Below are 23,213 nucleotides of genomic sequence, written 5' to 3' on the forward strand. Positions count from 1 at the left end.
AAAATAAACAAAATTCTTCCAAATGCTTACTTATATGTTTTTTTAGGATTTTACTGATTTCGTTTTGAAAACAAATATGAATTTATATAAAACAAAACAAAATATAATGAATTATTTCGAAGCGTCTAATATTTACAGCTATGTGGATCTACAAAGCAAATTTCTAATGAATCTAATCAGTAATTGACAAATCAGTGCTTCATTGCAAGAATCTCTACTTAACTATCTTACAAGATAGAAAAATCTTATATCTGACTGTAGGTACATAAAATAATAATACCTCAAAACCACCAAAATAACAAAATGGAACGTAAAAAACTTAATTCTCAGGTAATATTTTGAAATAAGGTTCGATAGAAAATTTCATGCAAGTTAATATGCCCTACAGTAGGCACAGTAGACACTGTAATATTTGACATTGTTATGTAATTTCTTCAGATAATCATAATTAAAATAACTAAAATACTTGACATATTTCACTCATAATAATTAATAGATACATTATACATAATTCCATATAATGACTTAACTGACTTAACATTAACTTACAACTTATATTACTATTTGTCGTAATATTAAATTCTAAGGTGCTTTCAAAAGCATTATTGTCGACACAGCCTTATAGAGTGAGATCACCCCGTAAAATTAAAATTATTGTCTTACCTCATTATATTATTTTAGCCTATAAAAATAGGTACCTACTTAGAAGACATACACTGAATGTACAATCGCTAATCGAAATAAGTAAGGAAGTTACATTGCGGAATCTGTGACAAGAAAGAATTAGTCACGTTTAACAATTATAGTGACGCAAAATAAGTGTAGTGTAATTTAACTTATTTCCATTTAAATATTTGCACACCCAGATAGTGGGTAGAATGTATTAGCGCCTTAATATTGTAATAACACCTTTTTTCTAACTACATTCTTGTAAATAAATGTAATTTGAATTTGAATTTGAATTTAAAATTATAAAGTAAAAGTTCTTTCAATAGCAGAAAATGTCGTAAAGAAACGTTATTAATAGATATATTATTTTCTACATAACTATATCACATTCGCACACACCACTAAACTATATTATATAATTTTATAACCAGTGCTCATTCAACAAGTGCAAGGGGGATCTGTACCCATTTTGCCATAATTTTGGACATTGTGAAAATTATCACGAATAAAATAAAGATCAAGTAGGTACTTATTACATAAATTCTTAGATGCACGAGCCCCGGCCTAACGTAAAACAAATAATTATCAGTAAGTATATCAATTATTATTATTAAATTGTAAATTATTATCACACAGAAAATATTTATTTTTTATATATTGCATACCGGTTTCTACTCAATTTTAAGTATGATTATTATTTACCCGGCATTTACAGAAAACAAAATAAATATCATTATTAAAACAATCGATAATGATAAGTTTATGATGTAAAACTTATATAATATTCAACCTACGCCTTGAATGCTTATACTTTAGGTGATGTTTACTGTGTTCTATGTGACATATAAAGTACAAATGACTAACTAATAGATAAATACAAATCACTACGTACAAGAAACACTTCTAGTAGATTTTTACAAACCAGAATTGACGGTGTAGAGATTCTTTAAAATAACATTTTATTAAATACTTTATTATTTAATCTAATACTCTAATGACGTTCTCTAAATGAATATTACTCAAATAATAAAAATGGTTCGATGATTCCTGACGTTATTAATACAATTCTGTTTTACTATAGTAGAGCCAATTTAATAGGCAACATTTGACGTCTATCAACTTTATCTTCATAGGGTGGTAACCTGCTTAAAAACATCGATTAAAGTGAATTAATCGATACGGACTTGAAACATTTGTCAATCGAACTTGAAACACATGTCAATAATTTATGATAATTTTTATTCCCAAGTAATCAATGCATTCGATTCTAGATGTCAGATTTCGATTTTTAGAGTAACGTCTCTGGTATTTAAAAAGAAAAAAGGTTTATTGACACAAAATTGTAGCGACGTCAGTTCTTTAAATCAGAAATTGTTCATTATGTTTAGAATGGTTTATCAGTAAAATCAAGTCCTAAAATTACTTCTATCGGTCATTATTATTATAAATATGTAATCGTAATTGAAAAAAGTTAAACAAATGTGCAGTTCTAACAAAACGAAATATCATGTTATTATATGTCGTGGTTACTAGGTTACGTTGTTGAATTTTGTTGAACTGTCAAATGTTGCCTAATAAAATGGCTCTACAATACTAATGAAATGAACAAATGTGTCAAACATGTTAAATTACAATAAAAAATATGATAATTCTCACCGATGTCCAAATATTTACTATCTCTCTACACACCTATATTATATTATGATTTTATGTTTACCTAACGATGTGAAAAAAGTATGAAAGCAACAGCTCTATATTCTAATCTACCCTGAATAGAACGATAATACCGGAAATATTACCTTTTTCATTTTATTTTATTTTATGTAAGTATATGTTCAAACCTGTCGCAACTCAAAAAATATTATTAGCGTATGGAAGCTTTATAGTTTGCCTGAATTGTAGGTAGATTTAATATGTAGTAAATTAATTAAAATATATGTGATGTTTTGAAACAAATGTTAATTATATTATTTTATCAACATTACTTGATATTTCTAATTAACTATTTACACACTACATTTTTTATTGTCATTGCCATGCATATTTTTGTGACTTGATTTGTCAATACTTACTACCTAATATTTTCATTTCCTTAATTCCTAGTTTTTACTTCTTAAAAAAGCAAGTTTGGCCAAAATAATTTGATGAAAAAAACTTGCAAAAGAAGGCATTTAAGGTTGTAGCAAAGAAATGTTTTTTTTTCTTCTTCATTCTGGTTCTTTTTACGTTTTTTTTTTAGTTATAATAATATTATTATCCTACACATTTTTATTTTAATAATATGAAGATCTGGATCTGTCTTTCTGTATCTTGGATATTCATGAAGTTCTTCTGAACAATATATATTTTTGCAACCAGATAATGTTATATCTATTGACAACAGATACAAATCGTTGCATACATTTTCAAGTTTCCACTATTATCGTTATACTGTACATAGAGTTTTCACCTTGTAAAGGCATTTCTCAACTAGATGTTTAATTTATGCTACTAGTTGTTTGGTTCTTCCATGCTCATAAATCTTGAAAAGTTAAAACTTTACATCACGTTTCAAGCTCATTTTTAATATTTAGTTAAAGTCTTTTAAGTAGTTGTTGTTTTATTTTATTACATAACACTTGACCATTTCTGCCTCTGTTTAATTTCATTTGTGAATTAATAATTAACGTCATTTAAGCCATAAATGCTTCTGCTTGTCCATTAAATATTTTTGTCATGTCAGCCATCTTTACAAGTACAAAATGCAAATATTTTGTCTAGTGGAAAAACACTCTACCAATTAACAATTTTCTTTTATTTTTAAATACGTATACAAGATTACACGAGCGTCTCCTTTTATATAATCATCTGGGTATGACATAGGTACAGAAAAAGTTTGATTTCTCAAATGAATACTAGTTAATTACGATATAAAATAAAAATTTAATTACCATGATCATTACTTCCAAATTCCTTAATAATAATTATTGTCAACGAATGTCTCGTTATTATTGTCGTTATAAATTCATTATTTATTGTCAAACAGATGATTTTGTGCGCGTGCTTTATACCCAGAGAGTGCATTTTTTACATGGTGCTTTTTTACATGGTGTATAAGTGCTCAAACAATTCGTGCTGGAAACTTTTTAAGAAATAGTAACCAATTAACAAATTAATATTCGTGTATTTACACTCAATATTTGTGACCTAATAAAAGAAAAAAGTGCAACTTTATTATCTATGTACACTATTGTGTACACACTTACAACTACTCTTCGTGCTTAAATGTAGGTATTATTGAATATCATCAGATATAGGTAATGTGTATTAAAATATACACTAATATGTACATACCTACTTTATAAATAGAAAATGTATTTAAGGTTCTTTACAATATTTATTTACCTCGGCCACAAGAAATACAAAAGTTTTAAAATGCGTTTTATATAGGATCAGGAGAAAGCTAAAAATTGAAGGAAAATCAAATCTCAAACAAGAAATATTGTGTCATCTTGTGGAAAACTTATATTGAAGTACTATTTAACATTATTTATAACAAAGAAAATGTAGCAAAATAATTTTGTGACCTTCCTTTGAAAGCAGGAAAACCGTTTCATATTTGTAGCTTTTAAGTTTGAGCTTTTGATTTCCACGTATATATTAAAAACTATCCTTATGTATTATCTAATTAATATTATATAACATAGATATACCACTAATATTTAATGTTTATAGGTTATTTATTCGGCCGAAACGGAGTTAAATCTTTCACGCTTATATAAATTCGTGATCTGTGACAAGAAAAATAACACCCATGATGTTAATATTTTAGAGTCTAAATGGTTATCTTGTATACACACTGAGCTTTTAATAGTCAGAAATGCTACTTATTCTTAAATGTAGCACTCAAGACAAGGATAAACTTACCTACGAGTAGTAATACCTAAATATACCTATGTTATTTTATACAATCTAATTTTTTTCATATTTTTTATTATTTTTTTATAAAAAAGCCAATATTAACAGCAATTATATATAAGATCATTTTGTACTGGTTTTTAAGATAACTAAGTAGATATCTAAGCATTGTCTTTGGTATTATGGAAGTTTTGAAAATTATTGGCAAAGAGTGGAAACTATTGCATAACTTCTCTTACAATGGAATATACCTAGGTATGTATCTAGAATTCAAAACATATTTTCATAATGGTATTTTTACGCACGAATATAAAAATAATTATTTATATTTATTGCTAATAAAATTGAAATAATATTAATACTTAAAATTAAGTTTCGAAATCAAAATAACAAGATCTGATCACATTACTTCCCTTTGTTATCAACATTCGAGATAAATTCCTACACCTATTACATATACATTTATTTTGTTAATTTGAAGTACGTACAATACTAGAATATTTAAATTATTTCGTTCATATCATATAAGAGTATAATTGTAAACATTGTACAACAACAGTATGTGTAGCAACAAGGACGAGCGAGATATAAAGAATTTTCATATTGCACATACACCAAGTAAGAAAAATAGAACTAAGCATGTAACAAGGGAGATGGATTTCAATCTTATAGTATATAGCCTTAACTTATATAAAATGCTATACTTTGGTGTATTATAAAAGTCAAAATTCAAAACCGTACCACACATCAAACCGCGTCTTACGAGAACCAACAAAATAACTAATGATAATATTAATTAACTAATTCTCAATGATATGCAAATACATCGTATATACATCTGTACACTTATATTGAGCAAATAAAACAATGTTTAAGAGAATTAACAATGCAACGGCTAATACATAAAATAGTATTTTGTAAACAAAGCTATCCGCTGTCCACATAATATAATAATTCTGCTAAACTCGTAACAAATAAATAAACTTTCGAAAATTTAAACAATTTATCTTTACAGGACACAGCTACAGTGACAAAAGCTAACCAAGAACAGTATATATGTTTATTTTCTACCTAGTTGTACAAAAAAGTACCACAACAGACGCTTACCTCGCGGCTGCAACGCCAGAACCTCCAGGTAGCACTTATTACTAATTACAATAGCTATGTCGAAACACACTCCATCGACTTTTTTCACAAATAACGCATCTAGGCTACTAATTTATAATTTTTCATATTTTTTTGAGCTCATGATTGCAATAGTGTTATGAATACAAACAATAAATATTGGCCAAGGTTAAAAGTGCATCGATAGATAGTTTTAAAATTTGTAAAGCGATGTCTTGTGTTTCGATTACATCTCATTTATTTAACTAGACATGTGCATTTATTAATAGAAACTGTAAAAGATGTAATTGGATTTTATGAAAGTATGTGAATTTAAAAATACTTTATGCATAGCGTATCCGATGAGGGGGCAATCTAACACCAAACAATTAGTATGATTAATTTTATAAAGAGCCATAACTGCGAATGTATATAAATTATTCCACATTTCGTTTGAGATTGTATACTTTCGCGTTCGGTAGGAAAAATCTATTTATTTTTTATTTTATTGCAAGGATGTTTTTTTACTTTTATTTTGTAGCCCAATACAAGGCTCTAGCTTTGTTATTGTTAGCGTTCTTAGATAGATAATATTGCTCTTATTCTGTTCAATTTAAACAAAATGATAATCGGATAAAAAAAACTGCACTTATTTATTATTACAGCTTCTCTGCTAAGCGAGCGGCTTCACGAAGCAATTTCTGCGCGAAGCAGCTCGGTCTATATGAACGTGGCTCGAGCGAGGAAAGTACAGAACCCGTCATTTTCCTGTGCCAAGCCACATCCTCACTCAACCAAGCTGAGTCGCGCAGAAATTGCTTCGTGAGGCTGCTCGCTCTGTGGGGACCCGCCTCACATATATTTTTTTTAATTTTGCCCGCATTTACAACAGGACAGCAATCCATACTTCCAATATTGCACATATTTTTTGTTGCTCACATTTATCGCATAGTTCCATGCACATGTCTAGTTCATTAAACAGTTCAGTAAGTGCCGTCGTCAGTGAGATCATGGTAGGGCTCGGCGGGCGGCTGCACGGGCTCCGCCTGGTACAGCGCGCCCGAGACGAACGGGTTGTTGGGCACGTGCGGGGCGAGCGGGGCGAGCGCGGGGGGAGGGGGGAGGGGCGGGCGCGCGGGCGCCATGCTGCCGTAACCGGACGGCTCGGGGCCTTTCAGCGGAGCGGATGGCTGCTCCGACTGGCGGTTTAGTTTGGTTAGAATACAAGTCAAGATAAACAAACTGTCTTACCACAAAAACTTTAGACAGGTTTTAACTTTAAGCGCGGGTTCTCTTTAATATGGTTTTGTGTCACAGACAACTATTAAAGTGACAGATCCCTGGTTAAAAGTTAGACTGTGTTTAAATTGTTTCGTGGTAAGACCAAATATATATATATATATATGTACAAGGTATAGTATATATGATCTACAATTTTTAAAAACTAACAGAAAATTGAAAATAGTATGGTTAATAAAATGCAATATTTTTAAATTGAAATTGATGAGGTGATTCGATCAGCCTCGTAAATAAATCCAAATATTATCTTTATACTTGATGATAGAAACAAAAAACTATAAATTGTAAGAATTTTAAGTAATTGTTAATGTAACAGAATTTTTTCAAGTGGTCATATCGAAATGTGATAAAGATTAAACGGTTATAAATTCTAAAAACCTACAACAACAGTCCTTAAAAAAATAAAAAAAAACATTTAGGCAAACTTTAAAGAAACTTAACAAGAGCAAGTATACTTACGAATGTAGTTTCCTGATCAATAGGCTTCAATGGAGCTTCATATGGAGGAGTGGGATCCGCCCAGGGCTGCAGCTCTCCCGACGCGAATATGCCATAAACTGTGATGCCGAAAAAGTGCACCATAGCGCCCATTATGAACACGGCTCGCCATTCCGTTATAGCCTTCTCTAGTTGATCCTATTACATAAAAAGAAATGTTTGATATTGAAAATTACTGGTAAATGAAAAAATAAAATTAAAAATTAGTTAAAACAGAAGGTAGGTTCAGATACACAGAAAGTAGACTAGTCAGTGCTACATTAATATAACATGAGTACCGTTTAATTCATCCTTCATACTAACAGTTATAAACATTATACTTATTATACAATAAACATCTAACAAAACTATAACTCAATATGGATAATAAAGTGGCAAACGCGAAACAGTCGGTGTAACGCATCGGCGCGCACCCACAACCGTTCATTTGGTATTCAGAGCGCGCGTCGCTCTGAGCTCGATTTCCTTTTTAAAATTAGCCACGGCCCAATGTCTTTATTGTTTCGATACTGAAGCCTTCGCGAGGGGAACTCCGAACAGTCGGTTGTACGCACGAATGGTGCGAAACTGAGTTATTTTTATCACTTTCAAATGTGATCAACAAAGTTGTAGAGAATAGGACTGGGCAAGTTTAAGAAAAATTTATATGAAATTTATTTACAGAATTTAGATTATTTCAAATTTGAATAACAAAGCTAGTTTGAGGATCTCTAAAGATATTGAATTTTTACTGTAAAAAATGTAAAGTAAATTTTGGATTAAATTTAAAAATTTGTTGATTACGGACCACAATTCTCTCGAAATCTATCACAAAACAATTAAACTTTATGGATCTAATATTTATGACGTAAAACAAATGCGCGGCGAGATTTATCGTTCACTCATAATACAAATAAATATTTTCTTAAATGGCTTACCTTCTCTTGGGTCATGTAATCAATCACAATGGGGACAATAAAGCCAGCAATCGTACCAATGCCATTGGATAAGCCCATCAAAATGGACGCATATCTTGGCGCTATATCCAGGTGATTTACATTGTATCCCGAAATCGCAAAACCACTGCAAGCCACTCCGAGGGTCAACTCTATTGTTGCTACGTACTGCAAAAATAGTTCTTATGTAATTATCATTCAAAAATAATATACATTACATGTATAATTGTATAGTCCCGATGAATCGACAAATATTACCTTATTATCAGCGTAAGCTACGAGTACAAAGAAGAAGGCTTCTAATCCAAAACCGCCGCAGTTGAAGAGCTTGCGCACATTAGTTGTTGTCATGATGTTATTTTTGCGCAAGTAATCAGCCATCATACCGCCGATTGGCACAAGAGAAGTCATGATCAAGTGTGGTATGGCGCCAACGAATCCGGACTGTCAAAACATAATTCAAATAATCATTCATGTAAAGAAGAAAGACCAATGAAAATTTGTTAAAAAATATATTTACCTCAGTGATCTGCATATTGAAACGCGTGTTGAAATACGCCGATTGGAAGATTACCAACAAGCAGAAGTTCCAAGTCCTACAGAAGTTAGCCACAATGATGGCGTATACCTAAAACGATCATCATTCAATTTGTACATGACCAATCAAATACTAAAGCAATTGTATCGAATAGTCTATTGAAACGATTCAATTGTTACTTATGAATTTGTATTACCGGTGGGGAAGTTGCGAATTCTTTCCAAGGAGTATTCCAAAAGCCGGGCATAGCGGCCTGTGTAGATGTGCCTAAGGACTGCTCGATGTATGCCAACTCGCGACCAGAAATGTGAGGATGTTTGCTTGGACGCTCAAACACAAGCCATAACCACATCGTGTACCTGGAATAACACAATTTATCACATCTCCGATTTTGGTACATTCGAGTAAATAGAAAATTTCAAGTATTTGACGATAAATGAATTCTTATTCATTGTAGAATATTAATAATGTTTTAATAGGATAAATGAAATCTACGTATAACTTACCAAATGATACCCGAAACACCGTAGAAGTAGAATGGTGTTTGCCACGATATATAATCTGTTAGCAGTCCCGACAGAGGCATGCCTATGACGATGCCAGCGTAAGTGCCGCAGAAAGCTAATGTTGCGAGCCTCGAGCGCTCCATCGGCGGTGCCCACATCCTCCAAATGCCGTGACAGGATGGGTAGGTTACTCCCTGATAATTTTATTTTAAGTTACAATAATTGGTAATTGCTTTCTTGCGTAAATGAACTATGAAAGACTTGTAAGTTTTGTGTGATTTTCTTGCTTCGTCCGTCCGTCCATACATACATACAACATTCAAACACACTCTCAAACTTTCGCCTTTATAATATAAGTAGGATTACATATTTGAAAAGAGATCAGTAAACTGTTAATTACATAAGTAATAAACTAATTTACTAGTGATGTAACAGTGATACGATTTTTATGTTTCGTCCAAAACAAAAACAATTCCAGATATTTTTACACACACCCTATTCTTTACTATAATATTTACGCAACCCTAGTCCGCGACTCTTTCAATACGTATAACCACATATACACTATAATCCCTAAAAGAAAAATTGATAGGTATGTAAATGAACAAGTGCTCGACTGGGACCCGAAGCTAAATTAAAACTTATTGTTCATCAGATTGAGTAGGTACATATTTATTTGAAAACCATTGCGAAGAAAAGCTTCTGTGGCTTTTATGCTTATTTGCTTGGTAGCTGAATCAAGAAGAGTTATTATTCTGTGCTGCTAGTAACCACGCTCTTAATTCCGTTAAACAAATATAAATGTACCAATATTTTATATTTATATTATCTCTAAATTAATTGCTGTATCTAAGCAAAAATATAAAATTGGGTATAGAAATTTTGAGTTCAACTTGATACTCAAAGTAAATGTTATACTTAATTATGACTATCTATGCTACGGAATAATCGGTTTATTCTGACTATTGGTATCTATCTATCCTACAACATAATTTAATATTATACGTTTCAATCTTATTAGAGAAAGTATTATCCTCGCAGATAATACGAACTTAAGAAATTGCACGTACGTAAAATATAATATCTCTTCAACAACTCACGATAATTCAATGTGAGATTTAATAGAATAGGCAGTTAAGCCTTGGTACAAGGAGAGGAATAAATACGTCGCCATGGCAACCGAGGGCTCAGTAATCCTAAAGAGGCTTTGTAACATTGGAAAACGATTTCCAACTACAATAAGCAAAAATAGACTTCAATTGATTCCGATTTCAAATTTAAATAAAAATCTCCGTTTGTGATTAGAATCCAATGAATTTACTTTAACAAATTCTTTTATTTGCGATAACTTAAATACTGATTTAAAGGTTTTTTTTATACTCAAGCCATTTTCATTTCCCTTTTCCTAATTTACTTATGTTAGTCCAAAATGGAAACAGATAATATATTTTTAACTGTTTTCTTCTACTAGTAATCTTGTTCATAACTTTTTACAATGCATATTTTTGACAAAATATTAGTGAGTGGAGGAACACAATAAAATAAATATATTTAGCAGCGTCGTATTTGTCTTAGCATTATAAAGGGGAGTAAATCCAAACGTGACGAGTTGTACACCACGGCTTCAAAATTTGAAGCATCGATAATAAGCTTGATCATGCACCGTCACGGACTGAATGCCAAATGTTCAACTTTAAGCGCATGCCATTATGCTTGTTACATGTTTATTGTAACCCTCGCGATGTCTGAACTGTCTGCTCGTTCTCTAGTGCCGGTTGAAAGCAGACGTGTTAGCAAATTTGCATAAAAATATTCATAATTTTTAAAAATAGTGACAACCTAAAGTGATCCTTAATAGAACATCCTTCAATACAAATTATTATAAACACTTAAATTACTTGAGACCCTGTGCTTCTACTGTACCAGTGCTGCTGACCGCGTACGCGCACCCCGCGCACCTTCCGCGGAACAAGAGCAGTTGCTATTTTTTACCTTTTTACACCCGTGCGGAGAGTTTGCGCTGTGACGTACTAGCGTACATCATGAGTCTGCAGAGAACGCCGCCTCGTAACATCTCAATATGTGGGAGCGAAACGACTGGTGGATCGGAACCTAATCTATCTACCTTCATCGAAAAAAGTGAATATCATACAAATGTTTGCTTTAGAAAACGAAAAGAGCGGTCAGATGAAATCGATTACAAAAAGGATTTCGCGAGCCTGCGCTCGGATATGATGAAATTCTTAGATGATTTTGGTAAAACACAAAATGAAAATTTTAAATTTGTACGTGATGAAATATCGGCAATTAAAAATGAAATTGTAACTGTCAAATCTTCTACTGAAAATCTTACAAAACAGTTCGAATTAATTACATCGAAAATTAAAACTATCGAATCTAACAATGCGTCTAACCAAGAAAAAATTAACTGTCTTGAAAGGGAAATAACTCAATTAAAAACTAAAAAATTTACCGAAACTTCTACACAGCCCGTAATTCAAGAAGAATCCGTAATCCTTGAACTTAAAGACAGATATAATCGCGAAAAAAACCTGATAATTACTGGAATAACGGAAAAGATTGACAGAAATCCTGACTCACGACGTATATATGATAATGAAGAAACTCTAAAGCTCATAACATCGTTATTCAAGGACTGCCCGAAACCGATAAATTGTTTTAGAGTGGGAAAATATATCCCAAATAAAAGTAGACCTATCAAAGTATGTTTTAATGATACAAATACACCGAAAATCCTTCTTCGGAACAAAGATCACGTTCCCGCTGGTATACGTATCTACTCGGATCAAACTCCTGCACAAAAACGTTTCTTACAATCACTAAAAGTTGAATTAAACCGTCGCACAGAAAATGGCGAAACTGACCTCACTATAAAATATATTAAAGGTAAACCTACAATTGTCGTTAACCAAAAAAACTAAATAGAAATTCATTACCAAACGAAAACTACACCAGCAAAATTAATCATCTATTAATAAAAAAATACGAAGATATTCCACTACACACCTCCTCATTGAGATTTTTTTATGCAAATTTACGCAGTATTCGAAAAGCTGGAAAATTGGATGAAATAAAATGCATAATAAAATCAATAGCAATGACCACACATTTACTTATTTTCACCGAGACCTGGATTACGTCGGAAACCGATGCTAAACTGTATGAACTACCAAACTACACGCATATTTATAACTATAGACCAAATTGTAGAGGAGGGGGTGTTTCAATATATATTCATAACAGTATACCATACGAAATAACAGAAGAATTATATAAAGACGGGAACCACTACCTATGGATATATATACAAAAACTATCGCTAAACATCGGAGCCATTTACAAACCTGGAGACACAAATATAAAAGATTTTTTGGAGGTATATTCTCCACAACTCGAGAGCAGAAAAAGATCTATAGTACTCGGGGATTTTAATATAGACTTGCTTACCACAGACACAAACTCCACAAAATATCTACATGAAATTAATGAAAATGGATACGAGATTATAAATAAAATTAACAAACAATACTGTACTCGAGAAACCAGCACTTCTAAAACCATTCTGGACCATATATGTACAAATATAAACAATCACGTATTTAACATATCCTTAATAGAATCAAGCTTATCAGATCATAAACAAATCTACCTGGAAATAGGATCCCTAACGCCACCCAAACCCAAGAAGATACAATATAAGGCCCTAGACTATGAAAACTTATTCAAGAGTGCGTCATCAGCTACCTATTGTAATGAAGACAATGACTATTGCTACCTCGAGAATTTTATAATAGAACAAATAAATAGTAACAAAAAAGACAAAACAAAATTTATGAATTTACCACAAAAAGATTGGATAAACCGTGAAATAATAGAATCAATAAATTTACGAAATCACTTATGGCAACAAACAAAATCTCAACCAAATGACTATAACCTACAAGAAAAATTTATCAAGCAGCGTGAAAATACTAAAGAACTTATAAAGATGAAAAAAGAGACCTACTATATTAATTTATTCCAAAAGACCTCAAACCAACCGAAGAAAATGTGGGAATTAATAAATAATTTAGCTTTGAATAAAATAAAAGAAACAAGTGCTCCTCCAAAGCTGTTATCGGGTTCCAATTTAATTACGGATGGCGATTCTATATGTGAGTTATTTAATTCTTATTTTTCCGCAATAGGCACAGAATTAGCAAACAAAATACCTAGCATGTACCACACGAACACTGACACTACACTTTATTATACACAACTTTCATACGAGAACAAACTAAACGAACTAAAACCTTGCACAACACTTGAAGTAATAAAAATAATCGATAACTTAAATTGTAATACTAGTACTGGTCTAGACGGCATAAGCACTAAAGCCATCAAATGCTTAAAAAGCTGTATTGCTGATCGCTTAACGCATTGCATCAATAAATGTTTAACTTTTGGGGTGTTTCCGGACTGTCTAAAAGTGGCTAGGGTCAGTCCAATTTTCAAATCTGGGAGTAGAACTGATCCAAGTAACTATAGGCCGGTGTCAGTTCTGCCCGTTATTTCAAAAATATTTGAAAGAATATTGCACAATCGTCTCAATGAATACTTAATCGACAACAGAATATTAATTGATCAACAATATGGTTTCCGTACAAAATCAAGTACTCTTACAGCTACCGTAGATTTAATAACGAAAATTAAAACTCAAATAGACCAAAAGAATTTCGGATTAGGTATTTTCATCGACCTAAAAAAAGCTTTTGACACCGTCAGCCACGAAAAGCTTCTTCGAAAGTTAAAAAGCCTAGGTGTGACCGGTAACGCTCACAAAATGTTTACATCATTCTTAGAAAATAGAAGACAAGTTGTCAAAATTGATAAGTACACTAGCTCAGTTCAAAACTTATCATACGGCTGTCCTCAAGGGTCAATTTTAAGTCCTTTGCTCTTTTTGATTTACATAAACGACATCGATAAAATTGGACTTACAGGATACTTGTCATTATATGCAGACGACACGTGTCTCTTTTACTTTGATAAATCCTTACATAACATTATATCATTAGCTCAAAAAGATTTAGACTTACTTTCTACATGGCTTAAATTCAATTTACTCACAATCAATATTAAAAAAACTTCATTCATGATATTTGCAGCAAAAAATAAACCTCTTCCAAATTCTACCCCAATTATTACCATAGATAACGAAATCATACAGCATTCGAACTGTGAAAAATACCTTGGACTCTGGCTAGACGATAAACTCACATGGACAGTACATATAAATCATATCAAAAATAAACTTACATCATTACTAAAATCACTCCATCGAGTAACACATTGTATTCCGAAAAAAGAACGTTTAATGATTTATAACTCCTTAGTTAAGACACATCTAGACTACTTAATTGAGATATGGGGATCAGCTTCCAAAACAAATTTAGATACACTACAAAGATCTCAGAACAAAATTATAAAAACGCTTTTTAATTACCCGTACCTAACTCCCACAAAAACACTCTATTCATCAACAAAACTACTTAAACTCTCACAAATCTACGCATATTCCACATGCATCCTTATAAAAAAAATAACAACAAACGCAACAAAATCAAACTTACAGCTACATAAAAAATCAACAAAGTATAACCTGAGAAGCCAAAATAATTTTCAACCTATCTCGACTCGAACTAACTACGGGAAAAAAACCATACTCTTTGAAGGAGCACAAATGTTTAATAAATTGCCAAACAAGTTAAAAAATTGTAAAAGTATAAATGTATTTAAAAAATTACTTAAAAATCACATTTACTGTAATTTAGAATAGTACAGTAGAATTTATGCTTATTTTGTATAATTATTGCATGATAACTAAAACTAGAGAACTAAGTTAATTTAATTTAAGATAGCATGTAACTCATTTTAAGTGAACAAATTGTTCTTATGAGTAATAAAGTCTTTAAACCTAATCAACGGCTTGTGTTTCGTTTTAGCGATGTTATCTGTGATGTAAGTATCTACTATATCATGTATGTAATATTTGTATCAGATCGAGTAGCATCCATTCATAATTTTCAATAAGCTTCATTCGCTTGGTAAAAGCCAGTGTGTTAATCTGTAATTTATATATCTCTGTCTAGATCACAACATCTGTTTCAAGGTAGAAATGAAACAAATCTATATACCTATTTATATAAAACTCAAATGTGACTGATATAGTGATCTATCAACGCACAGCCCAAACCACTGGACGTATCGGGCTGAAATTTGGCATGCAGGTAGATGTTAGGACCTAGGCATCCGCTAAGAAAGGATTTCCCGAAATTCTTGAGGGAACGGGGAAAACGGGGATGCACGTACAAAGTCGTGGGCGGAAGCTAGTATATTATAAAAAAAATATAACTTTATTATATATTCATTAATCATTGCAAAATTTTGCTTAGCAAAACTTAATAAAATTGCACCTACCTCAACAAAACCCTGAGCGACTTTCAACATGACGACAGCGACAGGTCCTATGCTCATAGCGCCAGGTATAGCGATGTTGAATATTGCTGAAGCAACAATGGCGGCTCCGAAGATCCTGTTAGCCGGGTACATGGAGGCAAGGTAACCGCCCGGCACTTGGGTAATCAGGTATCCAGCGAAATATGACGAGTCGATTGATGATTCTACGCTTACGCTCCAGTTAAATGGAGTGTCCTCTTTCACGCCGTAAGATGTCTGTAAGTTTAAGTATAATGTAATTGCTAATACGGGTTTAATTTTATTTTTACGAGGCGTTGTTTTTTTTTGCAGTTCCACTATCATACGAGTTCATTGAAGCACACCATATCTAAGAATCTACTATTTCTCTACCTGTCTTTACTTGTTAATTTGACTATTATAATATCATGCGGTGAATTCCAATAGTCTACTTTTACACTTACATTATGTTTCTCAGTCATTTTCAGTTTGGCCATGCTCATGTTACACCGCATGCCGAACATGATACTGAAGCCGAAGCAAGCGAGAAGCGCTACGGTGTAACGTGCGCTCAGACACGGGCATTCCGCGCGGACGTATTTGTCTGCACAGAAACGTATCATAGTTCGATTTAAGAAGATTCAATGGTATATGGGATGATAAGGAGTCTTTAAAATGCTAGGTTTTTCATAATAACAACATTCCACATCGGTATACTTGCTTTTTGTAAAACACTTTTGTTTCGTGACTAGAAAATAATATTAAAATGCTTTATTAATTTAAAGAGGAGCCTTATTTCATGAAAAAAAATGTGATACCTGAGATATGAACGATGAACCAACCATCGAAGATCATAAGTTAGTATAACCATTTACCGCTACTTTCCGAACCGGTGGTAAAAACATGTAACGACTTACGACGATTCGAAAATGAAGTTCTAGAAGAAATCTTATTGAATAAATATTTTTTTTTAGTTTACCTATATGCCTTGGTGGTGGTCGATCCGGTGAGGGCGGTGTCTCCAGATCTTCTCCATCGTACATCTGGTCATAGCCCTTCTGTTCCACGTGGAAATTTTCATATTGGTTGTTTCTAGAACAAATATTTCATCAATTAATAATGATTATAGGTTTTTTAGTAGGATTCTTAAACAAATTTTATAAATTATACTGAATTTTATAATGTGTGTGTGTGAATTTTATAATTTACAAAAAGTTGGTTGGTTGGTTTGCATATAAATATTGCAATATTCGAACATTTTCACGCCTAAAATATCGTTCTTTGTAAGATAGTACGAGAATTGCAGTCTGATATTTAACGTCTATTTTCCGATAATGAACATATTCGGATGGGACGAGGAAATAGAATTAAAAAGCGCCGAGTACGCAAATGGGGCGACGTGCAGGATCGCACCTGCGCTTGATATCCACTCCAGTCTGCATTATGAAAATAATTGTTTATGGAGCCTCTGAATTATTTTTAATCTGCTTTCGAAACGGGTTGTTCTACGCAATTAAAATGTTTTGTTTATAACTATTCAAATATTATCAATTAATACTGTCGGTGCTGATTTACGTAAAGTAAGAAAAATAGAGCAAAACTCAATTTTATTTCTTTAAGAATTAAAATTAATCCTTTTAAATTAAAATTATCATTAGAAATACCTACTGTGTTCTTAATAATAATGATACGTAGGATGTTTTAGGAGGCCATAGAACTCAAACTTTTATTACATTTGATCACATATTTTATTATCAGGTACTATACAATTTAATCTGATATAATGCAACACAAGACTCATCCTCTTAGCGGAGTTTGACAGAGAGCCATTAAGCTACATGATTGAATTAGGAGGCGCTCATGCATATCCCTATTCATTGTTTGCAAGCGCTACATTACTAAAACGCTTTCTCACATGAACGTTGTACCTACGCTCTAAGTAATTTTATTTTAGCTTTACGAAATGAAGAACAATATTTTTATCTTCTTCTTTTATATTATTATGTCTATATCATACAAATAAAGTACAGTAATTTTAAACTGAAATCAGCAATTTCATTATCGAGTACATAATATTTGATGAACTTAAATTAGGCTAGACTACCAATCCGCCTTATTCAATATGTAGTTCATAACATATTTCTGAAATATGCACTTTTTGTTCGTTTCCTCAAAAAGCAGAGCGACATTATCTATTCATAATGTTTAACATTCATAAAATCAAGATTAGCGGCGCGTAAATTCATTTTTCCGCTGACAAAAGTAATAAATGTGGCTATCTGTTCGCGTCCCCCATTTGAGCGGGGTGGTAATGAATCGTCGCATAAAAGGTATAACCAAGTGGAAGCGATGCGCGACGGGTAGCCGCTGCTGACGTGCGACTCGTGGCGTAGGCGACTGCGGACAAATCGGTATAGGGTTGCCGGCGATCACTTTTCAATCCTGATATATATCAAAGCTGAGATTGATACGGGATTGTTAAAAATAGATCAAATTAAGTTTTGAAAGAATTCCACATGTTATAAGTACGTTTTAATTATAACGCATAAAAGATTAAAAAAATTGGTAGCCTGGTACTGTATTGGTATATTGACTAAGATACGTTTCTTATTATTTTAGTCTCTTTTTACATTTTTTTGTAATAAAGATCAATACATTGTTAAACTTGCGTCGTGTTTGACATTGATCTTAATTGCTCATATTTTAATATTTCGTAATAATGATGAAGTAACTATGAAGAAAATTTTCAATTATTTTGTTATATATATTCTTACTATTCATATTAAGGCTATGAGAAAATAACAAGAGTGTGCATCCCTAATGAACTTCAGCGTCGTCAGTTCTGATAATGCGTTTTGTTCCGACTGAGCGTTAACATTCATATTTTATCGGAACATAGATGTGAACAAATGTGGGTAAGCACAGATTATTGCATACAAATTATTTGCATATTTGAATGATTATTAATTATCTAAAGACGTAAGTGAGTAAGTATCCTTAAATGCCTCTACATTCGAGCACACTTCAAAAATTAAAACAAAATCTATTATCTTATATATAAAAATGAATCGCAAAATGTGTTGGTAAGCGCATAACTCGAGAACGGCTGAACCGATTTCGATAATTCTTTTTTTATTATATTCCTTGAAGTACGAGGATGGTTTTTATGTAGAGAAAACGTAAATATGTACCACGGGCGAAGCCGGGGCGGACCGCTAGTTACTTATATAATCTATTATAACTACATATATATAATCTATTTATTACTTTACCGTTCTTAATGAATAAACAACAAATCTTAATAGTAAACATAACAACAACACCGGCCATTTAATAAAGCAATATAATAAGCAGGGTAACGATATAAAATAGAGATAATCTCTCTTTTTAAAGTTCCCCTAGTTCGGTCGTACCGCGCTTTGTGCTGCTAATGCACCCTATACACTACACCTATAATTTTGTGACATAATATTAAACGGTGTAATTTTGTTTTGGGCTGGATGTAGACAAACATAGTTTTCAATGTTCTTAGATTGATATGAAAGATTTTAATATTATAGATAGTAGAATATTATATTTTCTTCAAGCAATAATTTGAATTAAAATTATTTGTACATGTTTGGCTTGCTTAAGAGTGCAAGAAATGTTTATCGAGGTTATTGTTCATACTGTAGGTAGGTATATAATTATATACCTTAATTAAAATTTAAATTTCAGCATATACATGCTTACAATATTTGTATTATTAAGTAGGAAGTGAAATCCAATTTTATCTGATCTGTGAATGTTCGAACATTTGATATTATCAAAGTATAACCATGACAAAATGATAAAATCAAGGATGTACAGTATAATTAACTCAGGAACGCGTGCGTCATCAGCACGTGTCTAATAAAAGGGAATACGTATCAAAACTATAATAATGATAAGCTAGTATTTTAGTTACAAAATTAACAATAAAATCTATACAATGATATCATGAAAGCTTCATTAAATAAAAATATATTTTTATTAATTATGAAATTAAATTTAAAGATTCCGATGTTTTTTAATACTTTAAAATAATGCAATGAACTTAAAAGCTCTCGCTGTAACATGCAGGTCTTGTCGAGTTCTCGAAGACAGAGCTCCTGGTGGAGACGTAAAGAGCGGGGTGTTGTAAGGCCCCACGCCTGAGAGCTGATCACAATATGCACTTGAAATCACCCTACTGTGAATACCTATACGCGCCAGGGAGGAAGCCTAGAAAGTTAATTAATTCATTAAGATCACAGACGCTCACCGTTTATTCAAATCAATGGCAATTAAGTTCCCTTTGTTCAGGCCGATTGTATTTTTATTTAAGCTCTGAGTATTTTCATATAATTTCCTTAATTTTTTTTTACACGTTTGGTTGGAAGCGTTTTACCGTGTGATGTGATTCAATGCCTCTTCTTTGCTTTAATTTAAATTAACCACTATAATTTATCCCGGAAAATTTTCACGTGTTTATTATTACTAAATTATAATTAAATTATTTGTGTTAAATCATTTAATTTTTATTACGATTCTTCTACTTCGACCCTGGTGAGTTTGGGAGCAGGGTGGTATCGCACCCCGTAGAGCCACCCTTTCTAATTGATTTACAATTGTCGGCTAAATTTGTTTGCCGACCACCCCGCGGTCGAGGATCGTAAATGCAAAAGTTTAGTATTTTGCATATTGAATAAAAAACGCATAAATGCGAATTAAGTCTAGAAAGTAGAAAGCATTTGAAGCAAGTTCCTCCACTGATTCAAAGAACCATCAAATATGTCGGCCAGCGAGCTCTTTTAAAATAGTTTCTATGTGGAACTCGCAAGAATGGAGAATAGTAATCGGGTCAAGACGGAGACGGTCAAAAGTGCTCCATTTAGGAGAATGTTCGAGATGCGGATCTGTCCGCTATCGACGTATATAAAGCGCCTTTATAGTGAATAAAACATGCCGTACCTCCCAATGAATAAAATTACTATACAAATTAGTTAATATACTTTAATATATTACGGCATGATATGTTTAGATAAGGTTTGAATGAGGTTTAGGTATATGTATTACTTATACTAGATAAAAGTGTTCGTGAGAGGCGATAATCAACATATTGACTTGATAATGCTTTCTATTTAGAACTATGTTTTTTTATGGAAACATAGTAGCCAAATACTATTTGACGAACACTTAAAATAAATTTTAATTTCAATATAAATCAATCGTTAAAATAAAACGCATTTATTGGTTTGTGTTACCTCAAGTAATAAATTATTTGAATGTGCTCGCATTTCGACACTTACTGCCATAATAGAGTTATGATAAAAATGGCGATCCGAGCAAAGAAATATCTCTTGGTGAACCCGAGACGCTTGTTAGCGTCGCCGTCTTTATTTATGGCGAGATTTATTTTATGACCAGGGAGGAATCGAATGAGGCGGAAATCTGTGACAAAAATGTTACATTGATTTTCAGTTAAATGGCTAGAACAAAGAAACGTTGAATATGCATTTATGTATGAGAACATATGGGTATATTAATTAAATGAGACTGACAATAACGTTGAATAAAGGAATTGTCAAGTTAATTCCTTTTATGATCAAATATAAATTAAATATAAAACTTGTCTGGCTCTACCACAGGCTCTACATTTTCCAAATTTTATTTCTTGTTTCAGCGATAAATAAGAATTTAGTTAACATAACAGGGAGAGAGGTCAATAGAACAAATAAGTAAAATTGTGCGAAAGGTTACGCGGTTAGCCGTCTCATTAGAGCGAAGGCTTTGCCCTACTTTCATTGTAGATGATGTGTGAATATTCTCCCTTCAGTGCGCCCGACGATGTCACACAAGAATTCAAAGTCAGTCTTACAAGAGTTCGTTAATTTAATTCAAATATCAATTACAATATTATGATAAAGATGGTATTTCTAGAGTAAATCATTTTAAATATAAAATGATCCATAAAATATATGATTGCAATATTTAGCAATGTTTTAAAAATAAGGGGATCTACAAATTAATCCTTTTTTAAAGAAACAAACTTTTCACAAACAAAGCGAACGTGCTTCAACAGGCGTTCTATTTCAATTTTTAATTTTATTCGGTCGTAGATCGCAACGGAGTTTACCAAATAAAATATCATAAAAATGGAAGGCAAACAACACTGCCTGTCGTATTTGCGATGATATTTGGTCCGTAGATTCTTATTCTCTTTGTCGGGGCCTAATCTACTGGGAGGAGCGGAGCGCACGTTCCGGATCGACCTTTATTGTCTCTTGAATTTCTGCGATCAGTTCTATATTGTTACGTGTGTTTTACACATCGTTTCTATTTAATTCGATCAAATCTGTTGTATTCCATTGAGTATGTTAGAAATTAAAATGTTATACATCAAAATAATAAATCATTTTATTAATTAGTATAAACTTTTCATTTTAGGCGTCACTTACCAATTATCATCATTTTAGTAAAAAAAATATTTATCAACGTTATCAAAAAATAACGATGCATTTTGTCATTTAAAAAATATATGTAAGTAGTACAAAACAATAAAGACTATAAAAAATAGGATTGTTGCTGAGTACATTAATGTAAGTTTCGTTGCTTCAAAAATACATAAACTATGATAAATCGTACAATTATATTTAATGCTTCAAAAATACAACTTCCAGCGACAACTTTTTCAGTCATCAAACATGTTGCAAATAAATGAAGTAAAACTCCCAACAAACGAAAATCCTTACAAATGTCCGTTTAATCCAGGAGAGGGGAGGAAATCCAGGTTAGTTGTAAATATCAATTACGCAAATGCTTTGGCTTAGGGTAAACACTTTACACGATGAACGAATTGTAAAGCTTTTACACTCAAGGGGTGAATTGCCTTGAGCGCACTGTATAAATAAACGATTTGATTAATTTATATTTAAATTCATAATAAAACGATGCACGGTATTTATTTAAATAAGCATTAACTTGACTTATATAAAAACGACTTAAATACATAAATTACGAAATGAGAGACAAATTTTGTGAGCTGTAAAATTTTAGTCGCGGTAGTCGTGTTGCATCGTATGTCGTAGGCCGTAGCACTTAGTGCGTAGATTTATAAATTCGTAGAGGTGTATTAACAGCTAGAAAATTTGATGAAGATTGAATTTATGAGCACTGAATTGAATATGATATTGAAAATGATTTTATTTGAGTTCTTATATATTCATAATAATGTTTATTTTATTTTGTATTTCGTATTAAGATATCTCGTAATAGCTATTAATTTCGAAG

The 23,213-nt window shown here is 32.1% G+C and overlaps 2 protein-coding genes across 2 annotated transcripts in view; one reads left to right on the forward strand and one right to left on the reverse strand.

The window, feature by feature from the left end:
• Positions 1 to 6,653: 6,653 nt before the first annotated feature.
• The window catches only part of VGlut (Vesicular glutamate transporter), a 32,949-nt gene continuing 16,389 nt past the window's right edge, over positions 6,654 to 23,213 (reverse strand). Inside the window, exons 2-11 of the mRNA XM_090101608.1 lie at positions 16,903 to 17,015; positions 16,388 to 16,527; positions 15,927 to 16,181; positions 9,447 to 9,640; positions 9,137 to 9,299; positions 8,923 to 9,030; positions 8,661 to 8,846; positions 8,385 to 8,570; positions 7,429 to 7,605; positions 6,654 to 6,869 (exon numbers count right to left, since the gene is read on the reverse strand). Coding sequence (XP_089957734.1) covers positions 6,654 to 6,869; positions 7,429 to 7,605; positions 8,385 to 8,570; positions 8,661 to 8,846; positions 8,923 to 9,030; positions 9,137 to 9,299; positions 9,447 to 9,640; positions 15,927 to 16,181; positions 16,388 to 16,527; positions 16,903 to 17,015 — 1,738 coding nt within the window. The remainder of the gene's footprint in view (positions 6,870 to 7,428; positions 7,606 to 8,384; positions 8,571 to 8,660; positions 8,847 to 8,922; positions 9,031 to 9,136; positions 9,300 to 9,446; positions 9,641 to 15,926; positions 16,182 to 16,387; positions 16,528 to 16,902; positions 17,016 to 23,213) is intronic.
• LOC149908961 (uncharacterized) lies at positions 11,489 to 12,388 on the forward strand. The gene has a single exon (XM_090101487.1). The coding sequence runs from the start codon at positions 11,489 to 11,491 to the stop codon at positions 12,386 to 12,388; it is 900 nt and encodes a 299-aa protein (XP_089957613.1).

This window comes from Colias eurytheme, chromosome 4 (assembly GCF_061535395.1).
Source record: "Colias eurytheme isolate Ceu_HAF_F1 chromosome 4, ilColEury1 Martin Lab GWU primary, whole genome shotgun sequence".
Lineage (NCBI taxonomy): Eukaryota > Metazoa > Arthropoda > Insecta > Lepidoptera > Pieridae > Colias > Colias eurytheme.

Coding starts and splice junctions, on each gene's coding strand:
- LOC149908961 (XM_090101487.1), top strand. CDS start 11,489: ATGAGTCTGCAGAGAACGCCGCCTCGTAACATCTCAATATGTGGGAGC.